This window comes from Clinocottus analis, unplaced genomic scaffold (genome assembly GCF_023055335.1).
Source record: "Clinocottus analis isolate CAN_PGR_092001 unplaced genomic scaffold, fCliAna1.0.p SCAF_9, whole genome shotgun sequence".
Taxonomy (NCBI): domain Eukaryota; kingdom Metazoa; phylum Chordata; class Actinopteri; order Perciformes; family Cottidae; genus Clinocottus; species Clinocottus analis.
The window spans coordinates 20,726,843-20,753,042 of NW_027176251.1; the positions used below are offsets into that span (position 1 = coordinate 20,726,843).

General features: G+C 50.0%; 1 protein-coding gene across 1 annotated transcript in view; it reads right to left on the reverse strand.

The window, feature by feature from the left end:
• Positions 1-776: 776 nt before the first annotated feature.
• cep192 (centrosomal protein 192) overlaps positions 777-26,200 on the reverse strand; it is a 32,130-nt gene continuing 6,706 nt past the window's right edge. The window contains exons 10-60 of the mRNA XM_068569813.1: positions 25,171-25,371; positions 24,719-24,811; positions 24,302-24,447; positions 23,939-24,003; positions 23,410-23,554; positions 23,198-23,313; positions 22,996-23,085; positions 22,704-22,856; positions 22,386-22,536; positions 21,548-21,756; positions 21,259-21,381; positions 20,843-20,998; positions 20,460-20,733; positions 19,471-19,620; positions 19,309-19,373; positions 18,971-19,195; positions 18,739-18,877; positions 18,557-18,639; positions 18,200-18,469; positions 17,242-18,037; positions 16,486-16,603; positions 16,143-16,287; positions 14,880-15,558; positions 14,588-14,779; positions 14,250-14,398; positions 13,902-14,132; positions 13,695-13,820; positions 13,150-13,281; positions 12,917-12,980; positions 12,626-12,765; positions 12,355-12,447; positions 11,624-11,742; positions 10,419-10,616; positions 9,880-9,970; positions 8,705-8,884; positions 8,331-8,591; positions 8,098-8,219; positions 7,415-7,524; positions 7,139-7,289; positions 6,595-6,676; positions 6,366-6,444; positions 6,125-6,248; positions 5,852-5,957; positions 5,098-5,314; positions 4,498-4,574; positions 4,185-4,280; positions 3,107-3,226; positions 2,685-2,797; positions 2,184-2,310; positions 1,833-1,891; positions 777-1,037 (exon numbers count right to left, since the gene is read on the reverse strand). Of these exons, the coding sequence (XP_068425914.1) occupies positions 899-1,037; positions 1,833-1,891; positions 2,184-2,310; positions 2,685-2,797; positions 3,107-3,226; positions 4,185-4,280; positions 4,498-4,574; positions 5,098-5,314; positions 5,852-5,957; positions 6,125-6,248; positions 6,366-6,444; positions 6,595-6,676; positions 7,139-7,289; positions 7,415-7,524; positions 8,098-8,219; positions 8,331-8,591; positions 8,705-8,884; positions 9,880-9,970; positions 10,419-10,616; positions 11,624-11,742; positions 12,355-12,447; positions 12,626-12,765; positions 12,917-12,980; positions 13,150-13,281; positions 13,695-13,820; positions 13,902-14,132; positions 14,250-14,398; positions 14,588-14,779; positions 14,880-15,558; positions 16,143-16,287; positions 16,486-16,603; positions 17,242-18,037; positions 18,200-18,469; positions 18,557-18,639; positions 18,739-18,877; positions 18,971-19,195; positions 19,309-19,373; positions 19,471-19,620; positions 20,460-20,733; positions 20,843-20,998; positions 21,259-21,381; positions 21,548-21,756; positions 22,386-22,536; positions 22,704-22,856; positions 22,996-23,085; positions 23,198-23,313; positions 23,410-23,554; positions 23,939-24,003; positions 24,302-24,447; positions 24,719-24,811; positions 25,171-25,371 (8,290 nt within the window). The 3' untranslated portion in view covers positions 777-898. The remainder of the gene's footprint in view (positions 1,038-1,832; positions 1,892-2,183; positions 2,311-2,684; positions 2,798-3,106; positions 3,227-4,184; positions 4,281-4,497; positions 4,575-5,097; positions 5,315-5,851; positions 5,958-6,124; positions 6,249-6,365; positions 6,445-6,594; positions 6,677-7,138; positions 7,290-7,414; positions 7,525-8,097; positions 8,220-8,330; positions 8,592-8,704; positions 8,885-9,879; positions 9,971-10,418; positions 10,617-11,623; positions 11,743-12,354; positions 12,448-12,625; positions 12,766-12,916; positions 12,981-13,149; positions 13,282-13,694; positions 13,821-13,901; positions 14,133-14,249; positions 14,399-14,587; positions 14,780-14,879; positions 15,559-16,142; positions 16,288-16,485; positions 16,604-17,241; positions 18,038-18,199; positions 18,470-18,556; positions 18,640-18,738; positions 18,878-18,970; positions 19,196-19,308; positions 19,374-19,470; positions 19,621-20,459; positions 20,734-20,842; positions 20,999-21,258; positions 21,382-21,547; positions 21,757-22,385; positions 22,537-22,703; positions 22,857-22,995; positions 23,086-23,197; positions 23,314-23,409; positions 23,555-23,938; positions 24,004-24,301; positions 24,448-24,718; positions 24,812-25,170; positions 25,372-26,200) is intronic.

The following is a 26,200-nucleotide window of genomic DNA, read 5'->3' on the forward strand; positions in this document are numbered from 1 at the left end:
TCTTGTTTTATCTGCAATATGTTTTGAAGCTTTTATGTGAAGCACTTTGAGTCGCCTTGTTGTTGAAATGTGCACAAATAAACCTGCCTGTCAGGTCATGAAATAATATTTCACAACTCACTTTCTTCCACTTATTTCTTGACGACAACACGGTCTGAAAGGATTAAAGCCAGCCGGGTTATTGATCACAAAACTTTATTTAAAATGTGTACATACAATATATTACATTATTTACTATTTAAAGTGTGTGCAAAGTATCTCAGGCCGTCGGCCAGTGACGGCACTACGAGGAGGAAACCAGTGCTCCCAGTGATGAAGGTCAGGTGTTTCCCATGATGCTCCAGGACGCGGGCGGTGATGCTCTGTGACTGGAGGGGTGATTAACGCCGTTTTGCCATGGAAACCACACCGAGCAGGCCTGGCGCGCTGCCCAGCAGCCACCAGAGGGCGACGCCTCCAGCGAGCAATACCAGACATTAACCGATGGAGCCGATCCGCCTGAACCACGAGCATCTGGACCGCTTGGAAACCAACGGGTACTCCGTCCTGAAGACGAGGCACAAACCTGAAGGTTTCTGGTTTAAAGGAGATGACAAAAGGGAGTCTTTAAATGTCAGGTAGTCTTGTTAAATGACTGTCAGGGTCGAGGCCCGGAGGCTCAAAGCACCGCGTCCCCACTGGCAGTGTGGCGGCGAGGACAAGACCAGCACAGAAAAAAGGGACACCGAACTAATGGTTTCCATCACAGCGCTGCAGGCTGATGGAGAGTCAGAACAAATCATTCACAAGCGTTTATTTATTTTCTCCAGTCGCTCAGCGACTAGACGTCTGCAGTCCTGAGGAAGAGGAGGAGGAGGGCGTTGAGCTCGCTGGCCTCTCGTCCCGTGAGGAGGCGGAGTCAGACTGAAGGCACGGCCTCAGCGCTCAGATGAATAACAAGACTTCCACTCGTCTCCGACTGGACGAGCAGCACGCCGGCGTGGCGGCCGGCGGTCCGGGGCTTGAACTGGACGGGCAGCTTCAGGTAGTGCTGCGACCTGACGGGGGACAGGAGGACGGTCAGGAGGACGGACGCAGAATCAAGAAAACCACTTACAGCTGAACTGTGGAGCACATCACACAACATGCATGGTCACATGAAACCTCCTTTATGAACGGAGGAATGAGGCGGCCGGCGGCATGCAGCAGTCAGGGTTCACCTTCATTCACAGCGCTTTGACCCCGCCCCCTTCTGATTGGCTAGAACTGTCTGCGTTCAGTTAGATGAGTGAACTTTATTGCTGATGAACTGACTGGTGGAGGTCGTGGGGTTCGATGTTTTCATAAAGAAGTCTTCTTCTCTCACAACACAACTATGTCCTGATCACTGGAGGAAAGCGCTTTCTAACAAACGACAAAGACGAATGAGTTGTGATGTCATAATGAAACTCAAACACTCACAAGCAAATATAAAAATGCCCCTCTGTGCTGGACTATGAGAAACAGCCTTAAAACACTGTAAACAATGAGTACATGAGCACACCATGCTGGAGGGGGCGCTCACCACACACCTGCTGGAGGCCTCCTCAGGCTCAGGCTGTGGCAAACGCATGACAACAGTGGAGATACAAAAGAGTCAAGACACAGATGCTCGTGGTTATTCTGATCCCAACAACCGGCCTCAGTGATCTCAACACAGAGGCCTCCCGGTGTCCTCCGGCTCCCATCGGCTCCCACAGTGGGAACACAGCGTCAAGGAGTCAAGCTCACTATTCCTGACTAAACATTAGCAGCGAGCTACTTGGAGGCGTCGAGCAGCAGGAGGGCGTCTGCGTGGCGGCCGCTGGACTCACCTCAGGGAATATTTGGAGTGCTTGATGTGGAACGGCTCCGTGGGCTTTACAAATGTCAGCTGCAAGTCAATTAGAGAAGCCACGCATCAAACACCAGATCCATGCAACACAAACCACAGCGGTTAGGGTTACTACAGTCATCGTTCAGTACAACACCACCAAGGCAGTCGTGCACTTTGTATTGACAATATGGAATACAATGAAAACACAAAGCGAGCATCTGAAACAATACAAACGTCAAACTAGAAGCTTTAAAAAGGGCTTTATCTCCTCTGGGTCTGGAATAGAAAGCGCTCCACATGGACGCGTTCTCTCCAGAGGAAGAGGGCGCGTCCTCGTGAGCCGCCTCACCTCGTGCGTGTCGGGCGAGTTGTTGCGGATGTTGACCTTCAGCGTGCTGGACTCGCCGCTCCGCGTGGCGGGGAAGGCGTAGAGGTCCTGAGGCGCGTACACGCCGCGCCGCACAGCCTCCTCCTGACTGGAAGATAGACGTGTGTTAACAGGTACATCAAGCAGGGTTCATGCACATTGGGACCATTTTGATTTCCATGACTTTAAACCAAACGCCCATGAGCTAACATTGTGTGAAGTGTGTGTAAACAGTACAAAGTGATAAAATGTTCATTATTTCAAACTCAACGGGAATGAACACATGAATATAACACATTTACAGGACTTTGACTACACATTTGGGACTTTTCAATTTTCCTCAAGGACATTTTTCAGGCCTGGAAATAACCATTTTACAATGTCATGACTTTTCCAGGTTTTCTATAACCGTGACAACTCTGATTAAACTCTTCTAAAAAGTCATGGGGTTAAAACGGCGTCAGCCTGTGACCCGGGTCTCACCTGGTCTTGCCTGCAGAGGCATCGGGTCTCCTCCTGGTCTTGAGCGTGGCCTCGGTCTTCACCAGAGAGCAGTCTCCCTCCTGTGGTCCTTCCACTGGGCCAGACTTCACTCCCTTCAGACACACAGTCAGTAAACACTTCACAACTAGCAGCTGGTGAGAGTCTCCTCACATCCTGCTACATCTACTGCAGACACCATTCAAACCTAAATGTGACCATCACACACACACACACACACACACACACACACACACTTTAGATCTGTCAGACTAGCTGGCGCATATCTTAAGCAAAGAGTCAACCGATTAGCATGCGACCATGCGGCATGGCTAAAGCTAGCAGGCTAGTAGTGGGGTTCTCTGACAGACATGTGCTCGTGAGCACGCTGTTGGAGTGACACTAAAGCAACAAGGTGTCCTCACTGTGCCGCAGAGCTGGAACCGGATCCTGGTCTTCTGCTGGGGCTCGGACACCGGGTGGCACTCCAGGTCCCAGAACTGAGCGTAGTCCCCTCGGTCGCGGGGCAGGAACGTGATGGGCACCTGGGAGAGCGAGCGCAGCGTTAGAGGAAGCCGTGGTGATGGAGTCCACCGTGGAGATGGAGTCCACCGTGGTGATGGAGTCCACCGTGGTGATGGAGTCCACCGTGGTGATGGAGTCCACCGTGGAGATGCTGCTCCTGCGCACTCCCAGAGCTCTGAGCGGTGTTGAGGAGGAACAAACAAACAGCAGCGACAAAACTACTAAACTAAAGGCTCAAAAAGTCTCATCCACACCTTTGAAACCGCAAACAATAATCACAAACTATATATTTTAAAGGGTCTCCATGAGCGCAAAGAAGGACTGAAGAATTTATGTAAGGTTCCCTGTAAGGTTCCCCAGCAGAACAGACGGAGGAGCGCGACATGGAACAGAGCTAAAGCTAAAAGGAACAGAGCTAACGCTACATGGAACAGAGCTAAAGCTAAAAAGGAACAGCGCTAAAGCTAAAAAGGAGCAGAGCTAAAGCTACATAGAACAGAGCTAAAGCTAAAAGGAACAGAGCTAAAGCTACATGGAACAGAGCTATTAGCAGGAGGTACATTTTGAGAAACTCATATGCTGTTGAAACAATCGATATGCACGTTTGTTAAATTTGAATAAAGTTGATAAAATAACCCAACATATTAAAAGTCAAATGTATTCAAGAAAACTTTTTAAAAACATATGAACGAAATGTGGCCTAAACCATAAAAGTAGACATTAAAAATAGATGATTTGTTTTATTTGGGATAAATAACCATAATCTATAGTTTGATGATAGTTTTTAGCCACACAATGAGTTAATGAAGTGTTGTGTAGGTCTTCTTCATGACTGTTCCAGCTGTTGCGGATGTTAATGTGTAAAAAGACGTTTCTTTAAACCAAGAAGCCCTGAAATTGAGATGCCCTTAAATGATTAAGGGCGCTGGTCTGAACCTAAACAAAGGAGAACAAAGGCTCAGAACAGCTGCCGCCTACCTGCATCTTCTCCATCGCTCCCAGAGTGCCTGAGACCCCGGAGCACCTGAACGCAGTGTAAGTGGCCCGGTAGACGTCTCCGCTGTTGTCGACGCCCTGAGGAGAGAGAGAGAGAGGGATGACACGACAACACGTGAAGCTACACAACACACACACACACACACGTCACTAACGAGTCATGAGACGCTCACATACTGAATCTATTAAAAATAAACTACAAATCCAAAGGAAGAATGTGACTCCCGAGGAGGGAAGATGAAGAGAAGAAGCGTAAACTGTCGACAGAAGAAAGACGATAAAAAGCAAAGAGCACCTTGACGTATGGAGGAGCAAACGATGACAGGTACCACCTCACTTCCCCGTCCCCGTTCTGCACCTCCAGCTGGGCCTCTGGAGGAGGAGCACAGTGAGCCTCACACAGGACACACAGAGGGGCTCAGAGCGCCCCCTACTGGGCACAAGTGGTACTGCTAAATAGTTCGCTTTTGCCAATTTACAAAAAAAAAAGTCCTTTCTGCATCTAAATATTCTTCGACATCGCCGGGTGGAGACTGAAGGGACGGTCAGCTGGCCAACAGACCACACGAGACGGATGCTTTTAGAAACAAGAGTGTTAAAGTCACGAGGAAGACGACCTGCACCAGGAGGAGCGCCAGAGCACCTGGAGACCAACAACCTGAAGACATTTAAGTAGGATTCATGGGAGATGTCGGCCCCTACAGCTGACTGTGGCGGACATATATCCAGCCGAGTACATGTCTTTCTTCTTCAGGTTTTCTTTGTATGAATGTATACAGGCGGTCTTTAACGATCAGAAGTTGGGCCTCAGCTTACAAAAGGTTGAGAGTCACTTAGAAGGTTTTATGCCTCTAGATCACGGTGTCTACGACTCCTCTGGTCCTCCACCTCCTACCTGACGCCTCCCCTGAGGCGGTGGTGGGGAACATGATGGTCTTGTTGCTGATCTCCAGCGGGGCTCGAGGCTCTTGCGGGGTCAGCGGCGGTAGGGAGGGCCGGGCAGCCGGCAGCACCGGGGTGGCAGCCTGAGGCGGCAGGGCCGACAGGGTCCTGTCTGCCGGGGCCGCGGACACGTCCAGGGCCAAGTCCCCACGGATCTGCACCCGGATGAGCTGAAGCAGGCCACAAGGCACACGGTCAGCCACAGCCATCATTACAATCAGAAGGAGCAGAGTGACATTTTAGACACCGAAGCATTGATCGGTTGGCGTGCTTGCGTGACTTCAAGGTGCTGATCGCTTTTACAAGTACAACTGTGGGAGATGTGTTTGTTGGGAGGCTAACATGTAGATATAAAAAGGCTTTAAACACAATATAATAAAACATATTTGAGAAAGAAGAAAATACACAACAAAATCAGACAGATAGTTAAGATTAACTGAACACAAACTAATCAAAACAGGCGGCAGTGAAGTCACATTACTGGTTTTAGTCAAAAGAAAGCATAGAGATGTAACGTTCAGGTGTTATCACCAGTAGTCTGACTGTACAGCGGGAACAATATTCTAAACACAGCAGCTAAACCTGCTCCTGGTCCTCTGAACCGGCTCCTCGCAGCCATCACTCTGCTCAGAGTCCTCACAGCGCCACAAGATTCATGAGCGACCGTCAGCAGGGCCGAGGCGCTGAAGGTCCCGGGCGTCCCATACCTTCTGTTGACCGTCACACTGCACGTAAATCTGTCCGCTCCACGGCAGCAGGGTGGATTTAGTTGCTAGTGAAGGATTGGGGCTGATCAAGATCTGCAGGTGGCACCTTGTAGAACATTAATAAAGAAAACAGGACACAAATGATTCATTAAAAAAAGGTCCCATGGGATGAGGCTGCACTGCCACAGCCGCTAAACGGTGAACATGAAGCGAACGGTTCCAGCGACACCGTTTGGTAAATGCAAATGAAACCACGAGCGCGTGTGTTCTTACTGCGGCTCGATGACTCCGTGCTGAGGCGTGATGGTGAGGCAGTGAGCCGGCCACGACAAGTCAAAGCTCAGCTCTCTGGGCGTGTTGTTCCGGATCTGAACCTGACTGGTGGAGGCCGTGCCGTCTGGAAACAGCAAAAGGGAAGATCTGAGCGACTGGGTTCTGGTCAGGCGTCACCGCTTTGCCGACCAGCTCAGAGCTGAGCTGTATGACATGCATGTAGAGTGTGGAGCCCACTCACTGATGGTGGGCGCCGCGAGCACGAGTTGCTCCGGGTGGACGGTCCAGGACTCAGACTGCCGGTGCACCGGCTCCGACGCCTGAAGAGGAAACAGGCTTCATGCACTGAGAACTACTTTCTGTGTTTATGTCAAACGCAGTGTAACAAAAGCTTTCATCTCCTCCAGTAGGACCAGCATGTCATCCCTCTACACAGTGACAGCATCGGCCCGTACAGAGGGCTCATGTACCTGTAAGCAGGGCTCGGCCCTCAGCGCTGGCCCCTGGGGGCCTTTCACCGGCAGCACGTCCAGAGACACGTTCACGTTCCCGCTGGGAAGAACACAACATTTAACTGAACACTGCAGCTGTACGGTGCATTTCATTTACTACACTTAAGAGGAAAATATAAAGGGCAGTACTACAGTATCACTTTTTACAGAAAAAAAAGAGGAACACTTCATCTATTCCTCTCTTTGCGTTTCCTCATGTGAAGCATGGACAAAAAAGAACGATTAAAGACTGCGTTGTACTGTAGACACTAAGGTTGGATGAATGAGACTTGGAGGATGCTGCACGTTTTGTGAGAGTTGAATGAAACGACATCAAAACCCCATTCACAGCTGTTAAAAGCTGCCCTAACCTCGAACCCATTGACTTCCATTCATCCAGACATCTCTGTTTGTCTCTGGTGAGAAAACGGTGGTGTTTTTTCTCCCAGAGTTCAAGGCAACGGCTCATTGCGAGAGAGGAATGCACGTGTTGTGTCGTAGCATGTGGTTAGCGTGACCGTACCCGCCGGTGTGCGCGTGCAGCCTGGAGGACGGCAGCAGCAGCTCCGCGGGGCCGTCGCTGCTCTTGGGACTTCCCAGCAACGACACCACGACCTTGCTCATGTTTCCGTAGAAGATGTGAGCTTCGTTGGGCCGCTGGGGCAAGTCGTAGGCTGCAGAGAAGGGGAGGAGATGGAGAAGTGTAGCTTCAGTATCGATCTTTTAGTATGAGCTTAAAAGGTCTTATTGAACAGGTTTTACTTCCATTGCTTTTAACTGGCATTATATGACATCTTACTCTCTGTGACGTGTTCCTCTCCCAGGAACGCCTCACTGAAGGAGATGTTCTTCAGCAGACTGTTTTCAGACAGAGCCTTCCTCACAGCCTCTGGTTTGCTCTGCAGCAACCTGAAGAAACACACACACAAGCACCGGCCTTTCCATCATTTGGAAAGCTGGTGTACCACACGTGCTGCCGTGTGCGTTACAAAGCTGACCAGACAACTGATCTTATTGTGGAGATACTGGTTCCCCTGCATTGTTCTGACTGGATCCATCTGAGCACACAGCTTACTGTTGAAACAGTGAAGGAGGTGAATAGAGAAAAGAGAACAACTCAGAAGTTACAGGTTTTCTGAAATCATGCATTTGAATATGCAAAGTAGCGTTGCCTTTACAGAAATGTGTTATTTTAGGAATCTGAGAACAGCCTTTTTAAAGATGTGAATGTACTGCATGTGGTTCAGGTGAAAGATATTTTCCTTCCACTAGTCTGAAAGAAGACAAATCTTAAAATTGACCAGCATATAAAAGATGATGTTTATGTCTGGAGCGTCTCCACTGAAGTCAACGCAGCAAAGCGACAAAAGGACGTTTTGGTTACATCAGAGCTTTGTAATAAACTTTTCCTGAGAACAGAGTTAACGATGAGCTATAACTTCCCTCAGCACAACAACGTGAAGCATCAGAGTGAAGCCTCACCTCCTGTACTGCTGCCTGGAGACCTCGTCTCCGCAGAACAGGCAGACGGTCACCAGCAGAGCGTCGGCCGACTGACACAGAGCCGCTTCCCTCTGGGTGGACTTCATCAGCACAGTGATCACCTGGAAGCACACAGACTAGTGACACGGCGCCGCCACAGCTGTGAGGCTACATGAAGGGCCGTCGCTCTTCATAATAAACAATTATCTCTGTTATCGTAATAACTCTTCTACCTCTTGCGTCCTCTCCTTCAGCACAAACTGAGACGGGGCCAGGCTGATGACGGAGGGCTGCGCGAGCGACCGCGTCTGCACGTCGGAGAAGGCCACGGCTTTGATGTACGCCGCCCTGGAGCCGGTGTTCCTCACGCACAGGCACACTTTGCTGACGCGGCCGACGGCGACGTCGCTCAGCGTCGCCACGTAGCCGTCGGCCTGCTTCCTCTGGTCCTCCAGGATGATGTTGCTCGTCCCACCGTAGCCCGAGAGAGGAATCTGAGGGGAAATACAGGAGCCCAATTAAACCGAAATCACAATCCTATCGGAAAAAAAGTCAGATTAGAGAGAAGTGAGACACACGCAAAGAGGCCAGAGTCCTCCGTCCTCACCGTGAACTTGACCCCCGGCTGAGAGGGCCGGACTCCAGACTGCTTGATCTCCAGCTTGGCCATCATGCAGGCCACCCGGGTGGGAGCGAAGAGCAGGTGCACGGCCACGTCCTCTTTGGGCCGAATGGACAGCTCCCCGTGTCGGGTCAGACGCTCCTCCAGACTGAACATGCTCTGGAGCTGAGGGACGAGAAAAGATTTATACACTTCACCTCTTCAGATGCTGCATTAGGGGTTCATTGCATTTATGTTAAATTGCAAAATAAGTACTTTTCTTTTCTGAAAAGGTTGCATCAAGCCTTTTGAGAATGCAGCTTTAACACATGAAGCATAGACTTCTATACAACCAGAGGAGTCGCCCCCTGGTGGTCAGGGGATAATGCAGCTTTAACACATGAAGCATAGACTTCTATACAACCAGAGGAGTCGCCCCCTGGTGGTCAGGAGAGAGAATGCAGCTTTAACACATGAAGCATAGACTTCTATACAACCAGAGGAGTCGCCCCCTGGTGGTCAGGGGATAATGCAGCTTTAACACATGAAGCATAGACTTCTATACAACCAGAGGAGTCGCCCCCTGGTGGTCAGAAGAGAGAATGCAGCTTTAACACATGAAGCATGGACTTCTATACAACCAGAGGAGTCGCCCCCTGGTGGTCAGGAGAGAGAATGCAGCTTTAACAGATAAAGCATAGACTTCTATACAACCAGAGGAGTCGCCCCCTGGTGGTCAGGAGAGAGAATGCAGCTTTAACAGATAAAGCATAGACTTCAGTGAGTAGTCAGCTGCATTTCTGTCAGCTTTGGTGGGTGTTGGGAAGACTACAATTGAAAAAGGAGAAAAGAAGTACCTCTTTAGGTCACCCTACATCTGTGATCGAGGCTCAAGGAAGATGAATGTACAAAATAAAGACAGACATTGTCTCCGGTTCGGCGAGACGGATTATTTAAAATAGTCTACCATGGGATCAATAATGTTATAGGAATGCAATGCCAATTCGTGCAGTACTCCTTAATAAATACACCTTTGGTCACAAACATTTAACAAATGCAAGGAAAAATAAACTCTGCATGTGATTCCTGGCAGGCAGTCAAAACACAGGGAAACCTTTGTGATGATGCTCTAAAGGAGGAGGTGAAGTTGAGATGTCTTGAAGCGAAGCATTACAACTGACCTGAAAACAGTCCTGGTCTTGACCCCGAATGAGCAGCCGCAGCTGCTGGGTGGTGTTGGTCGAGTTGTTCCTAAGAACCAGCTTCTGTTGGCTGGAAAACAATGGAGCCGGTTGGTTATGAGATCACAGTTCTGCGTGGAACTTGACGCCTTTGACAAACTTTGTTTGAGATTGAGAGTCATTATCTAAATGTCCTCCATTTAAGTCAAACCTGCATCAGTTAAACCTTTAACGAAGGCATCGTTCTGTTGGGACGGAGCCTCGTTACTGCGTCTGTACTCTACCTCCCTTCAATGAGTATAAATAAATTGTGCATTATGTTGAAATAGCATCAGAGAAATAACACTCCCTGTAGAGACCCTATGTCCCTTCTCATGAATAACATTACACAACCCTTAATAGAATAAGAAGGCCCACTGGGCCCAGACTTTTTTTATTGATTACATTCCAATGAATAATTGATTGCAAAAAAAACATTTTTTTTCTTTTTCTGCAACCAAGTGAAGGTGAAATTAATGAGGAACTGAAAAGTTGCTTACACAGCTCGTCCCAGAGTGACCCCTCCCCAGGCTACCAACTGTTTGTTGGAGAGAATTGGGGGAACGTCACTGGAAACGCCGGGAACGTCACCGGCAGCGGAGGGGACGGCGGACTTCCCAGAGTTCTCTGGGACCACGTCTCCTCTCAAGGTCACCTCGTACTGAGGACCCGACGGCAGCACCAGGATGGTGAGGAGGCTGCGACACAAGGAGCACAACGAGTCATCAGGTAGAGAGGCGACCTCTAACACACGAAGCATGGACTTCTATACAACCGGAGGAGTCGCCCCATGGTGGTCAGGAGGGAGAATGCAGCTTTAACACATGAAGCATAGACTTCTATACAACCAGAGGAGTCGCCCCCTGGTGGTCAGGAGAGAGAATGCAGCTTTAACACATGAAGCATAGACTTCTATACAACCAGAGGAGTCGCCCCCTGGTGGTCAGGAGAGGGAATGCAGCTTTAACACATGAAGCATAGACTTCTATACAACCAGAGGAGTCGCCCCCTGGTGGTCAGGAGAGAGAATGCAGCTTTAACACATGAAGCATAGACTTCTATACAACCAGAGGAGTCGCCCCCTGGTGGTCAGGAGAGGGAATGCAGCTTTAACACATGAAGCATAGACTTCTATACAACCAGAGGAGTCGCCACCTGGTGGTCAGGAGGGAGAATGCAGCTTTAACACATGAAGCATAGACTTCTATACAACCAGAGGAGTCGCCCCCTGGCGGTCAGGAGAGAGAATGCAGCTTTAACACATGAAGCATAGACTTCTATACAACCAGAGGAGTCGCCCCCTGGTGGTCAGGAGAGAGAATGCAGCTTTAACAGATAAAGCATAGACTTCTATACAACCAGATGAGTCGCCTCCTGGTGGTCAGGAGAGAGAATGCAGCTTTAACACATGAAGCACAGACTTCTATACAACCAGAGGAGTCACCCCCTGCTGGTCAGGAGAGAGAATGCAGCTTTAACACATGAAGCATAGACTTCTATACAACCAGAGGAGTCGCCCTCTGGTGGTCAGGAGAGGGAATGCAGCTTTAAGCCACTTTAGCATTTGTTTCATCAGAATCAGAAGTTGCCACCTGGTTGTGAAGTGAACTTAACCTTTTATTCCCAAAATGGAGTCAGTTCACCCTGAAAGTCTCACTGGCTCGACTTCAGTTGGTTACTTCAATAGCAATACTTGCATGTGTACCTTTCTCGACATTTCCTGCTGCCCTGTGGTTTGAAGGACACCACGATGCTTTGCTCCTCTCCCATCCTCAGACACAGCTCCTCAGGTGCCACAGAGAAACTGTCCTCAGCATCACTGCCCTTGAAACAGGAATGAATGAGAGACAATGAGGGAGGAGAAGAAGAGGAGGGCAACGCTGTGGACCAGACAGCAAAATTACACTGGGCTGAATGTTGGGAGGCAACAGGGAGGAAAAGGCGGTGCATAGATGTATAGAGCTGGGCATGAATTTGATTTAATCAATTCATTTTAAATGGTTTAGGACCATCGATTTTTCATAAAAAAAAATGAAAAATCAATATTCACTTTCTCTCGGGTAATTACACAGTGTTCCTGGGATGTGAATGGAATTGCATCCAACGTGTTTAATCTAGTGTCATAAAAAGTGTTTTTCCTTCAGGGATGCATTTGTTTTTTCTCTAACTCCTGTTTTTGAGAAGTAGAGTTTGATGAAAATTAATAATTCCTTTGTCTTTCTCGTTTATTTTTAAGAAAAATCGTGGTGTGATGCAGAAAAGTCTGAAATTATATTGTTCAGCCGTATCGTCTAGCCCTAAATGAGAGAAACAACAAGAAAAAAAAGGAGCAAAATATCACTGAATCCCCCTGTTTGAGCCGCAGTCTGAGCCCAAAATGTCACAGAGGCTCACTGAAACCCCAAATCTAATGAGAAAAGTAAAGGTCAGAATTACCTTGAGCTTCAGCTGCACGTCAATGTTCCCTGCGTTCTTTAATGGCAGCGTCTGTTGACTGCATTTACCTGCTGGAGCACACAGGCTGACCGTCTAGACAAAAGTAGCACAACAACGCTTCAGAGGACGAGGAAACTTCAACAAGGAAGGAAACTTTAAACCCAATGAAACGTTCTCTGTCAGGTTCACAAAACACACCGTTGGGTTCTGTGTGCTTCTGACTCGCGTCTTACCGTGAAGTTTGGCAAACCAACTTATTTGTAAATAGTACCTGGAGGTCTTTAGGCGCGTGGACCCTTGCTATTCCAGACCGGGCCCTGAGGGGAACACTCCGGATCACATGACACTGGCCAGGAGAGTCCACTTCAATGTCCACCCGGGCGCTGTACTCGTCAGCCGGGCCGAGCTCTCCTGCAGAGCAGAACCCGTTAGCAGCAAAGGACTGGGGTTCGTTCTGTGATTTCATTAAAAGATGCTTGTATGTGTCGCTGTAGAGCATTTATAAACAGTTCCCGTATGCACTCCACAACTAAATGGATTGAACTGATGTGAGGTTAGTTACCTGAAGGAACAGAGTACTTCTGAGGCGGCCTGAAGTGGACCCACACCATGAAGCCCTGTGGATTCTGCAACAAATACAAAGCACAATGCATTCTGGGAGTGATGAATGTTCTGCCTTTCAGAAACCAAACTAAAACACAGAGCCAGCCGCTCAGCAAGCTGCAGATACACGCAGCATCAAACGACAACGCGAGTGAGCCGATTGAGGTCGTAGTGACCTTCGGCCGTCCTAACCTCTCCGTAGCTGGCGTGCATCACGTGATTCATCACCGAGGGAGAGGACAGCGGCGCCGCCTGCTGCGCCGCCTCAGAGGTGATGGACACGGGGTTCGTGGAAAAGGTGAAGCATCGCCACGCGGTCGCGTTCTGGAGAGATGAGATGTGAACCGTTCAGAGGAGATTCATTAAGCTCACTGCTGTGTGAAGCAAAGCAAGTTTAGATGATGCTTTAGAACATGTAGGAATCAGAGATGCCAGCGGATCAATCTCATCTTTCCGTGACTGAAAACATAAAGCTGAAATTTGTCACAACTGGAAGTCCAAAATAAGCCTTAAAAGTCAGACATATTGTAATTCAGTCCAGTCATGCAATACACCAGAATACAAACAGTGCTGGAGATTCAGAGCTATATAAAGTAGAGGGAATGCTGATGTGTCTAACTTCCTAACACGACCTCTTAGTAGCTTAAAACAGAACGAGAGATACTTTTCTCTTTCTCTGCTTGGGCTAAGAAACGGTCCGTCGGTGCATCTCTGGTAGAAACGTCCGGGTGACTCACAGCGCTGATGACCAGCCGGATCGGCACGGTGGCTCGAGTCCGGTTGAGCAGCTGGAGAGGAAGGGATTTGGCGCTGCCTGCAGGGAGGTCTCCAAAATCCAGACAGCCAGATTCGTTTACTTCAACCTGAGAACCAAAGTCAAGTTGAGACGGCCGTCCCACGTGCTGTGCGCCATGTTTAAATGTCTCGGGTGGGTCATTTCTCACCTCTATTGCAGGATTCTCTGCTATGGCAAACAGCACCACCCGTTTAGCAAAGATGGCGGCCCTGGCAGCGACCTCCGTCTCCGCCGAAGCGGGCCATGAGCAAACGTTCAAGACGCACTGGTACACGCCCGCCTGTGGAGGGATGAACAACACCTTCTGCTCCTCTGTGCTCTTCGGGGCAATGATGGTCTTGTTCTTCACTATGAGCCACTGGTACGGCAAGCTGTCCACCTGGACGGCAGGAAAAGGGCTTCAATAGTTCGTCGGCTGGTTTCGACAGATATTTCAATACAATTCTGAAGATACTTTTTATGCCTCGAATTCATCACCGCGGTGCTTTCTGCCCACCTTCTCTCCGTCGATGGCCAGGCCGGTGACGCTGATCGACACCTGCTGCCATCTCTCGGACGGGTTGAAGAGACTGAGGGAGGACTGGGAGGCGATGCCGACGCAGGAGGCGTGAGGGAACCGCAGCTCCGCTGGAACCACCACCTGGCCTGAGGACAACAGAGGGACAGGCACAGCTGATGCGGGGAAACGCTGCCCCCCGGTGGAGGAGAAGGGCGATGTGATGCTTTGCTGTCAGCGAGTGACAGAGATGCAAAAGACTTGAGCGAAAGACTTTATCAAAGAAATTACAAAATAAGAGTTTTTCTGATTTGCAGGAGAGAACGATCCACTGCTACCTTTCAGTTCCTCCAGACCACCGGCCCCCAGCGGCTCTGCACCATAGTGACTGTAGGGTTTCCCCAACAGTCCCAGCTCCTGCTGGCCCTGATGGAGTCTGGGGAGGTGATGGGACCCAGCAGGTCCAGAAATCCCCAGACGATCCGATGAGGGATGGATGTGTCTCGCTGTGAGATCAATGTTGGGAATGCCTGAAAAAAATAAATAAAAGGAGACAGCAGTTGCATCACTATCGATATGCGACGCATAACTCTGCATCTTTATTCATGAAAGCTGACAGAGAAGACATGCCTGCGGAGGACACGCCGAAGAGACCGTTTCCTGTTGCTCCCACGTGGTAGCCCCCAGGATGCAACGGGGCTTCGGGTCCTAAATACTGCTGAGCCAGCTGGGAGTTGAAGAGCGAGCGTCCAGCGAGGAGGGACTGCACGTCTGCGTGGTGGGGAAGCTCCAGCAGGCCGGCACACGTGGGCTTGAAGCTGGGGACGGGCACGTAGTGAAGCCCCTCTGACGAGTAGGGCGGAGGCCTGCCGAGCCCGCTAGCATACGCCGAGCTAGCGGCTCCCCACGGCTGCGCGCTCTGGGGAGCCGCGGCGCTGCTGCTTTGCTGGATGTTCACATTGCTGCAGTAGCCAGAGTCTACTTTAGTGAGCCGTCTGGCGTCGGCCTTTGGGAGCTGCTTGTGGTTCCTGCAACCCGCTGAGAGATCCCCTCTTCTGTCCCCGTGGCCGTGGTGGTTAAAGTCGCTCTGGCTGCGCGTGCAGCTCAGACTGGAGGCGCTGCGGGACGGCTCCGGGCTCTTACACCGCTGAGCCGGGAGCGGGTCCAGACTCTTGGAATGCTGCGGGTGGCCCCGGTCCAGGCTTTTAGGCCGGCCGAGGAGATGGAGGTCAGACGGTGCGTCTGGCTCCACGGGGGGAGTGGGACTGGAGCGGATGATGGTGGTGCTCAGCGGCATGGTGCAGTTGTTCTGTGGACAGAACAACCCGGGACACTTAACAACAACACCGTCAAACAGCAGCGTTTGAGACGCATCTCGTTGAAGAGCTCCAGCGTCGCCCCAAGACGCTGACCTGGCTTTGAACGTTCCTTTTAAAAAGAGAACAGACCTTCATGTCTCACGCTTAAGGATGGGTACCGACGCCCGCTATTAAAATCTAATTATTAAAGACGAGAGTGTTGATAAGCGACAACAAGCAGAACACAGCGGGACGGGTGGAGGAAGGCGCGCGAACCAGGGGAAGATAAAACACTGTAAGTGCAATACAACCTTCACAAGAGACCAATACCTTATCAATACACCTGTTCAACAGAGATAAGCGTTTAAACATTAAGAGAAGCATTATTTCAATTTGCTCTGAACATAGTGAAGGTGGATGAGAGACACACAAGCAGTGAATAAGGACACATCCTAATCCAGGAAGCAATGATTTGGTTATAAAAAAGCACCAATAGGAGTTTTGATAAAACAATAACCATCCTTAAGATGCCCATCCCTACTCGTGCAACAACAATGGAGCCTAGATGAGTTGTCTAGGACTCGTCCTACCGCACCTTCTGCCTCTCAGGTGTCGGTATGGCCGTGCCGTCATTCATGGAGATGTACGTGAGCCTGCTGAGACCCGGGCTGGAGCAGCTCGACTGAGGAGAGACGTCAACACCTGGACGGGTGTTTGCCGGCCCGGGGGACGCCGCGCTGCTGAGACGAGACAACACGGGAACCAACACAGAAACAATCACTCAGGATGTGAATGTCCCGCGTCGCTCAGTGGTAGAAACTTACATTACACCAACAAGAGACACCTTTGAAGATTAACGGTCCTGAAACTATTTCATCAATTTGGATGAAGTTAAAACCGAAGCCACAAGAAGGTCTAACAACAAGTGTGATACGTACTCATCAGCACAGGGACTGGAGGTCTGACTTGGAGAGGAGTGAGTAAGGGGAGAGGTGGACGGTCTGAAGCTACAATGAGTCTCCTCCACGCCGGGCTCAGAGAACCCCTTCAGCAGGTCTGAGGAACAAAGGTACCGTTAAAATACACACAGACACAGACGTCTGTATTGGCAAGAGTTTCAGGCAAGGCGTCCTGATAGATTCACGTTTAACATTTCAATGTATAAATAAACTAAAAACTAAAGCGCTAGTTACTTGTTTAACACACGATGCAGGAGTGGAGAGATGGAGTTAATGACATTCATGTTATGGAAAGGATCCCTTTTTTCCTTTGTATTCAGGAAAGTGTTCATTAGATTCTGGAGTCTGGACCGAGCGGGTCGGACATGTACAACCCACTAGGACGCGTGTTGTTGGAAGGAGTGATGAAGTGATTTGTATTCTTCTCCCCACATATTTTCCTTAATCTTGCGTGCACACTTTACCTGAAATATACAGCAGAAGGAATAAAATTGCCCTTGTGCTGTTGCATGTTTTATACTTTAACAAACAGAGCGTTCGTTGCATTCGCTCATATCCAAAGGAACAGCTTTCTGGTGTTGTTTGAACCCGTCTGCTGCTGGAGGGTGTAATGATGTGTTCTTACCATAGATGTCGCCTCAATATTCTCACAGTGGCAATATGTTTTAATATGCCGTCTACCAATAAGTGACTCATTTAAAACCACCAGCCCCATAACGTCTGCGTTTTACTCACCAGACGCGGCGTCCGGTGGAGGCCGAGTGTTTTGGCAAGAGAAGCCGACTTGTTTCTCCAGAGAGCCGCGAGGCGGCGGAGCGGCCGTAGGGATCCTGGCTGCCGCTTTCCTCTCCAGAGAACGACTGCGTCTGTCCTGCTGCTGCCCTGCGCGCCTCGCCCTCTGAGGCGGAGAAGAGGAACCTTTAAAACGAGGCGGGCTCGCCTGGCCGTTCCTCTGGCCCGGTGGGGTCCTCGGTGGGGTCCTCGGTGAGGCGGCAGAGCTTCTATCGCTCTGTGGCGTTTCTAAGATAGACCGAGTGTTGTTCAGATCCCCGGGCTTGACGCCATGTTCTGTGAGGGTGCCGCATGAGGCGGCGCACGTCGCTGTAATTCTGGCCGCATGAGGCGGGGCAGTGGAGGCCTGCCCCGAGCCGACTGAGCGCCGGGCAGAGCTGAAAGATGTCCGAGGGCGAGGAATGGAGTTTCTCTTCGAGCTGGTATTTACCGTCGCCTCTCCTCCGTCTTCGTCCCGGGTTTTCGTTCTCGTGGGCTTCTGTGGCGTCTCACCGTCCACTCGCTGAGCGGCGCTCCCCCGGTCCTCAGGACGTCCTGCCTCTGGGTTCCCGAGAGAGCTGCTGAGCTCGTGGGCCCAGGCGGTCAGGTCAAAGGTCGCGTGCCCTGCGGTGGCGTCGCAGCTGCTCGACACGTCGGCCTGCTTCAGGTATTTCTCCATGTCGAAGGCGCTCAGCTCTCCCACGCAGGTGCTCCTCTGCAGAGCGTCCAGCAAGCCGCTCTCTTCCGACTCGGGGAGGCTCTACGCGAAGGGAAAACCATCTTTTGTTTTTATTTACATTCTCTGTTCCAACACCAGAAGACAAACAAATGTAACTCAGGTTATGAGCACTTGGTGATGACCACGTCATACATACTACTAAATATTAGAGTCGTATTTATAGAAGGCAAAGCAGCGCCATACATATTCAGCAGGATGTAGTCCTTCTGCTCGGCCGACAGCAGGTCCAACGGGTCCATTCTTCGCCCTGCTCCTCTTGCTCAGCTCTACGATCATGGCCGCCAGCTGCGACGGGTCGGTGCTGACGGACGCGTCTGCGATGGCTGACGCGATGGTGCTGATGCTCAGCATCAGGTGGCTGCTGTTATTGTTGAGGGACACGCAGCTTTGGTTCCCCGGGCTCCAATCAGAGTCCTCGCTGTGGTCCGGTGGTGCCGCTCTGCCAGCGTGGGCCTGAAGAGGAGAAGGCATGTTCTCTCAGAAAGACATGAGGGAAACCCTACATGGAGGGCCATCAACATGTCCAGAAGGCCCCCGTACCTCCTGGTCCCGTGGTTCTGGATCAGTGACACCTCTCGGTGACATCCTTTCACCCGGTGCCTCCAGAGTTTGGTCCAGGTCCTCTGCGAGGAGATGAGCAACAGTGTAAATCACTTAAAACACGGACATCGTCTGGTACCGCTACGTAAGCGACACTCAGCCGGAGCCGTGCGTGAACACACCTGGGTTGAGGGTCTTGTCTGCTTGGCTGCGCTCCATGGAGTCACTGTGAGGAGAGTCACTGGAGGAGAACTCTGAGGGGTGGATGAGGGGAAACGGTTCCCTCTTCTCTGGAGACGTGATGACGTAGCCGAAGGAGGGCTAGAGGAACCGAGACCCAGCTATTAATACACGTTGCAGTCCAACAACCTTCTTCATTTCCTGCCAGAACAAAAAAAACAAAAACATATTCACCCGTTTCACCCAATCCACGTCGTCCATACTGCCCAAGCAGCCCAGGGCTTCAGAGCGCTGCTCAAAGAACTGGCCCAGCGTCAGCCGCAGGTAGCTGCTGTCGCCCTGCTTGAACTCCGAGGCCACCTGCGAGGCCCGCATCAGGACGTTGCTGTTGGCGGGGGCCTTCCAAGAGGAGTCGCTGTGGAAGGTGCCGATGCTGCCGGCGGGTTCGATCTGCTCCTCCTGCGCGCACAGCAAGGCTGAGCTTTACAAAACTACACGGCGGCTGTGGTTTAGCAGTGCGTCAGCGTCTGCTCTCACGATACGGCCTCGAGACCTGAAGGACCGGCGTGTACCTGCATGAACTGGTGCTCCTTCTCAAAGTCCTCTTGGTCCTTTGCTATTTTCTCCAGAGCGTCACCTGCGAGGAGGAACAATGCGTGCTGGTTTATTAACAGTAACGCTACGTGGGAGCAATCGTATAGTAAATGCAACAGAGCGGTGGCGCTTGTACGTACCGGCAGGAACAAAGTCCTCCGTCTGAACATGGGAAACATTCTCCGATGTCTTCCCATCGACCTCCTTCTCAAAGGAGGAGTAGTACGCCAGGTCGGTCACCCACTGCCCTTCTTCATTCTGGTACACCACACTGTGAGCGGCATCGGCCGCTGAAGACACAAGCAACGCCGTTAACGTCTCACACAACGGCGGCTTCATGAAGGAGCGCAGAGGAGAAATGTCCTCTTGGTTCCTGAGTTGGTCTTATTTTGTTAGCGTGACTTCCCGGATTTATCGGTGTTCTCTTGTACTAAACATCTTGTTTTCACGGTCCACAAACTGTTCATCCAACAAGGAAACATAAAGTAGACCATCGTCTGTTTTAGAGTAATGTTAATGATCGAATTATTATGGAAATACCACGATTCCATTGAGCCCAACGAAGAAACCCTATGAAAACCCTATGGTTTCTGTACTGGCGTAGTAATAATAATAATAATAATAATAATAATAATAATGCCAGTAATGGAGCTCTGGAGGAAAAAAGAAAATCACATGTTTGGCTTGTTTATTTAAATGTTTATAAAGCAGTCATGGGTTCCACCAATGGTTAAGATCTTCTACTATTAACCCTTTATTGGCAGCATCTCCTTCATTCTTGGGCATGCGCCAGGTGCATTTATGGTCTTAACTGTATTAACTTATAGTCCACCTTTACTTTGCAAAATTTTTTGTGATCCTAATTATTTACATCCCCCCGCATTACAGGAACAATGTGGAAGACTTCATTGCAGCCTATTGTCTTTCTGACATGCTGAGGAAGACCCATTTGGATGAAGAGTATTTGCACACGGCCCTTATACAAGGTGTTTAAAGAATAGAGCAGATTTGGGGGCGACCCGAGAGCCGAGCATGTCGCTGCACGAGGCCCATTGTGTAAGAAGACCGAGTACATATAATCGACTAATCTGTCTATATGTTGAATCTAAACGTCACAGATGAAGCCGACCTTGTTGAAACTCGCTCTCCAGGTCGTCCGGGCAGTTGTTCCAGACATCGTCTGAATCCTCCTGGTCCTGGTGGAAGCTGTGGGAGAAATACTTGGGCTCCAGCGACGTGGAAAGAGGATTGTTGCCGTCCTCGCTGGCGCCGTCCGAGGCCTCCGCCGCAGTCACGTCCCCACACGGCCCTCCCCTCCGGCCCAAGGAATGCCGGGAACCATCAGGCTCATCTACTGCATCACCATCACCATCACCATCATCACCACATTCTGGCAGCAGCACCTAAGGGGTTGGTTTGTTGGCGAAAAGGCACAACGATGACATTGTTTGAACACTCGTGTCTGACCTCTCAAGTCCATTCAAACCGAGTAACACGTTGACCGTACTGCACCTGGGACAGGTGGAAGCTCCCCGGGGGGCCTTGGAGGTGGGAGGAAGTCAGATTTGCAGAGTCCTGAGGCCTCCTGAGTCCAGCTGCACTCCTCAGGTAGGCCGAGTCCAGCAGCCGGTCGACAGCGGGCCCAGACTCTGTGCTCTCCATGGCATCCTGCCATCCACAGCAGAACCACATGGACACACAGCGCCATCGGTCAGATTCATTAGGATTTTAGCCGGAGCAGCGTTTACTTCCATATCTGTTCTATCGAGTAAGCAGTGCTTTGTGTCTTCTTGTTAAATCAACAGCTTCTTTTCCCCATTCCCCTCATGTAAGTATCACCAGCATTCAATTGAAGTTACAACTTTTAAAAGAAGAAGTACCAAACGCTATTATGAAATGAATAAATGTCGTGGTGCTTCTGTCCTCACCAGAGCCTCCTGCCGGTCCAGGGCCATGCTCCAGTTGACGGGAGAGAGCCTCTGGGTTCCCCTCGATGCTCCAAAAGAAGAGCTGGCCTCTCCTATCCCTACAGGACCCACACGGTCGCCCATCTGCCAAACCGCGTGCAATTAATACACTGTTTCAGTGTAAAAGTGTGTATGAAATAAAGAGAGGAAACTGCACAAAGGCACTTTTGTCGCTGCAGATAAAGTGTCTGATCATATTAATGTGCATGATACTCATGGTTCTAGGTGCTCCACTGAGCCTCAGTCTCACCTCAGTGTGTCTGGAGAGACCGCTCCTCCCGTGTGCTGGCGGACTCGGGTCCTCGTCCTCGCCGGCGGCGCTGCTCCCCACGATCCCCAGCCCGCGCAGGACGTCGTAGCCGGTCGGGCCGGCGGTCGGAGGGAGAGGGATGGTGGACACTCCTCCGTCGTTTCCGCTTTCCTCGCTCCCGCTGCTCCCATCCCCGCCGCCTCCATCCCCTGGAGTGACACAGGAAGCAGAGCTCACTTCAATGCCTTCCCTCCAAACTGCTCACTGCTGCATGCATATCATGACTTGAATTCACGAAGAACCAAAAGGAGAGACACAAGTGAAGGACTTTGTTGGAAGAAAATCATATTTACTCTTAATCAGTTACTGATCTGTTAAATTCAGAATCATATCTATATAATAAAGTATATATAATACATTTTATTATGAGAAGGCCAGTGACTTTTCATTGAACTCTATCTTCCATGTTATATCGACGCGTCAACTTAGCGCGTCTCCTGGTAAGTCATGAGACAGCAAGTGTTAATATGACTTATGTTTTCGGAACACATGGGCGCCTGTTGCCTTGTGATTTTGGCCGTGGCAGGCCAGGTTATCAGATGACGGGGAAGAGTTCACGATGAAGCCATAAAGACGTCATGTGTGGCTCTGTGTATTGATAAACACGTGTATTTAAGAGGTGGTGCTTTGAGAACAGACTTGGATATGCAATTAGTAAAGTAACACGCTGTATCTCTGGCTCTGCTCCTTCCTTGCAAAGAATAAATGTCCCGATTAATGACTTTACCACCAGGTGTCGAGTGCATTGTTCTATCAGACTTGAGGCTGCATCTCGTACCGGTGACTGGAGGGTTGATGACTTGTCCCTCAGCAGAGCGTCTGTGTTCGATGCCGGACAGAGACGAGCCGCCGCGGCCGCTGGAAGCCTCGTCATCAGAGCTGCCTCCCTCTAAGCCCGGCCTGAAGCTGGGACGGTTGCTCTCTCCAACCTGTGCTCACGTGGAGGTACGAACAGACACGGCATGAAGCAAAACTCTGTTTTTAACTCCATGTTGATCTGAAATGAGGCAGCTACTGCATGTAGGGTTTGTTTACAGCTTCTACTGATATTGATAGAGTTTTAAAAGTCTGATAACATTGTTTTCCCATGTCTGACCAGTTGTCTGGAGGTGCTGGGCAGCAGCCGCGTCCTGGAGCCTCTGCTGTCTCTCCTGGCCGACTCCAGCTCATCCTCGGTGTCCTCGTCGCTGGCCGGACAGGAGTCCATACCGGTTGCAGCCAGACGCACATCCGGCATCTGGAAGTCCTCCTGAAGAAAAAGGTACGCAAGATGATACAAGCAAGAGATTACAAATAAATTGAGAATACATTATAGGGGCAAAACAAGATCAGATTCACACTCCTCTCCATGGAAGTGGAAGCAGCTTATAGGGTGTAAATATGCTCACCTGATCGTAGTCATCCAGGAACTGGTGTCTATACGGGTCTGGCTCTGTAGAACTCGGGTTTGATAGGCTGTCAGTAGCATCGGGAAGACTCTGTGAACAAATAAATACATGTAGAAATGAGGACACAGAGACAAATAGATCCCGGGATGGAGACTTTTCTAATGACTCGCTATCGCTGGCGAGTGTTTCAAAGGAGACTTACTGCTGCAGGAATCTCTTGGCCTTCCACTCGGCCTCTCTGCATGGCAGGAGGCACCAGGTTATTGAAATACTGCTCCAGCTCATCGTCAGGCAAGTGGTTAGAGTCAATGTCATCATCTGGGAATCAAACACACATTCACAATGACTCAAGCTTTGACAAAATGTTGGCAAAAAATATATAATAAAATAAATAATAATCAAGGCTGTATGAACCCGTGGTGTAGCTGTCCATGCTGTCCACAGACATGAGCTTCTCGTTCACCAGGAAGCTGGAGCAGCTGCCATCGAAGCGCTCGCCGTCCTCTCCCTCACTCTGCACGCCGTCCTCGTCAGCTGACGAGGGCTGAGCCTGAGGGAACTGAGTCGCAGGTACCCGATCATAGATTGGTTTGAGATTAAAAGAAAACAGCATTCGTAGAAAACGTTGTTTTCTACGACGATTTTAAACGTCGTTTAAAATCCAAAACGCCAACCTATTTGAAAGTAATTTGTATCTTGAAAGGAACTGGGGTGGAAACAGACTATTCAAAAAGATGAAATATGCCGAATTATACAAATAAAATAAACGGAAAATTAAACATAAAGGGGTTTCCAATCATACGAGTCCAGCTGCAAAGTGGGCCACAGGACTTTTTATGAGCTAGAAAAAAGTTGTTATTATCTACAGGGCTCGTTTTGTGTCTAGGAATTACAACAGAGCCGTCACAGATGATTGTACACCTGTCAAGCAGCCAAAGTGTACCTTTGAGGCCTCTGTGCAGTCTGCATGTCCAAAATGAGCAAACGTCAGAAGCCCTGTTGACAGATCTGTCAGAAGAGACAGGAAGAAATGCACTTTGGTATCATTCATCTAATCAGACAATTATTTTTTCTTTGTACATCATGAAACACAAATATACATCCATACAGTATGAGATGGAATAATCACAGACTCTGAGCAGTGCTAGCACACTGTTATACCGACTGACCTTTTCACATGTGACCTCATAAAACATTATGAATGGAATACTTTGTATTTCTCGTTGTCTTATGCAAAAGCACATGTGGCCCAGAGCCGTTGCCCTCGCAACAGATTGGCAATAAAAACAGCAACCAAGATATTTACCTGTCCCGAGCTCTGTGGGCCGGCCGAGGCCCGAGCCCATCTGCCCGGGCATGGAGCCCCGGCCTTGAGGAGCGCTTTCATCCAAATTAATCTTCACCAGCATGTCTGAGAGACGGTGGGCTGCAATGAACTCATCCGCATTGTCCCTGTAATGCAGACGGGAAATACTTAGAACCACAAAGAACTACATGGACAAAGAATGTGGAATATCCATTATTATATTATATACTTGCATTTTACAGCATGGATTATGCTTTTTAGGAGAAAATCTCCTGCACTGGTTTGAATCAACCAGCAATGCAATTACAAAACATTTAGAACAAATCCGCAAATACAAACATTTCTAGGAGCTAGAACACAAGAGGACGTTGCAAAACACAGAGCAGCAGTGTGAATTACATGCATTTAAATACTCACAAGTCATCTTTGAAGCCGAGGGAGAACTTGGGCTGTTCTCCAACAGACGACTGAGAGTTGGCCTGCAGATATGAAGCCTCAACAGGATCTCCTCTGTAAAGCAAGAGCACACTGCTGGTAAGAAACAACCCATTGGTCATGCTGCTGCTCCAGAACAACATCAGCAACACCTTTAGGGGGACATGTGACACCAGACTGGCTGCAGCAACATGCATCCGTGTGCAGTTCTATATGTGGCCGTCGCATCAGTGTTGTGTCATTATGTACTTCTAGCCCATCTATTTATTTTGCATATAAACACTTGAATTAGCAAAACCACAAACTTCCAAAACAGGAATTGGAATAATGTCAGCATCCATTCTCTGTCCTATGAGTCAGCAGAGCTCGTGAGAGTCAGATTGATGAGAGCATTTCCACAAAAAGCCACATCTGTCTGACGCAGCAGCTCCCACCTGTTGTCAGCCCCGGGGTTAATTTTAGCCACCGTCGAGGCGGCCACAGGGAGTCCCGGGCCAGAACCCAGCGTCACATTCCCCAGGGTGGCGCGGCCCGCGGTGCTGTTCATGGACCTGCAGAGAAAGCTGGGGAAGGCTTCATCTTCCAGCTTGTAGAAACTATCCGCCATCGTGCAGAAGGGAGCGCGCAGGGCTCTGCTTCAGGTGTAGACCATCCACGAGCAGGACTAGAGGACAAGACAGACAGGTCAGGGGGTCAAGAGAGACAGGTCAGGGGGTCAAGAGAGACAGGTCAGTGGACAAGAGAGACAGTGTGTGGACAAGAGAGACAGTGTGTGGACAAGAGAGACAGGTCAGTGGGTCAAGAGAGACAGGTCAGTGGGTCAAGAGAGACAGTTCAGTGGGTCAAGAGAGACAAGTCAGTGGGTCGAGAGACAGGTCAATGGACAAGAGAGACAGTGTGTGGACAAGAGAGACAGTGTGTGGACAAGAGACACAGTGTGTGGACAAGAGACACTGTGTGGACAAGAGACAGGTCAGTGGGTCAAGAGACAGGTCAGTGGACAAGAGAGACAGGTCAGTGGACAAGAGAGACAGTGTGTGTACAAGAGAGACAGTGTGTGGACAAGAGAGACAGGTCTGTGGGACAAGAGAGACAGGTCAGTGGGTCAAGAGAGACGGGTCAGTGGGTCAAGAGAGACAGTGTGTGGACAAGAGAGACAGGTCAGTGGGTCAAGAGAGACAGGTCTGTGGGTCAAGAGAGACAGGTCTGTGGGTCAAGAGAGACAGGGCTGTGGGTCAAGAGAGACAGGTCTGTGGGTCAAGAGAGACGGGTCAGTGGGTCAAGAGACAGGTCCGTGGACAAGAGACAGGTCAGTGGGTCAAGAGAGACAGTGTGTGGACAAGAGAGACAGGTCAGTGGACAAGAGAGACAGGTCAGTGGACAAGAGAGACAGGTCTGTGGGTCAAGAGAGACAGGTCAGTGGACAAGAGAGACAGGTCAGTGGGTCAAGAGAGACAGTGTGTG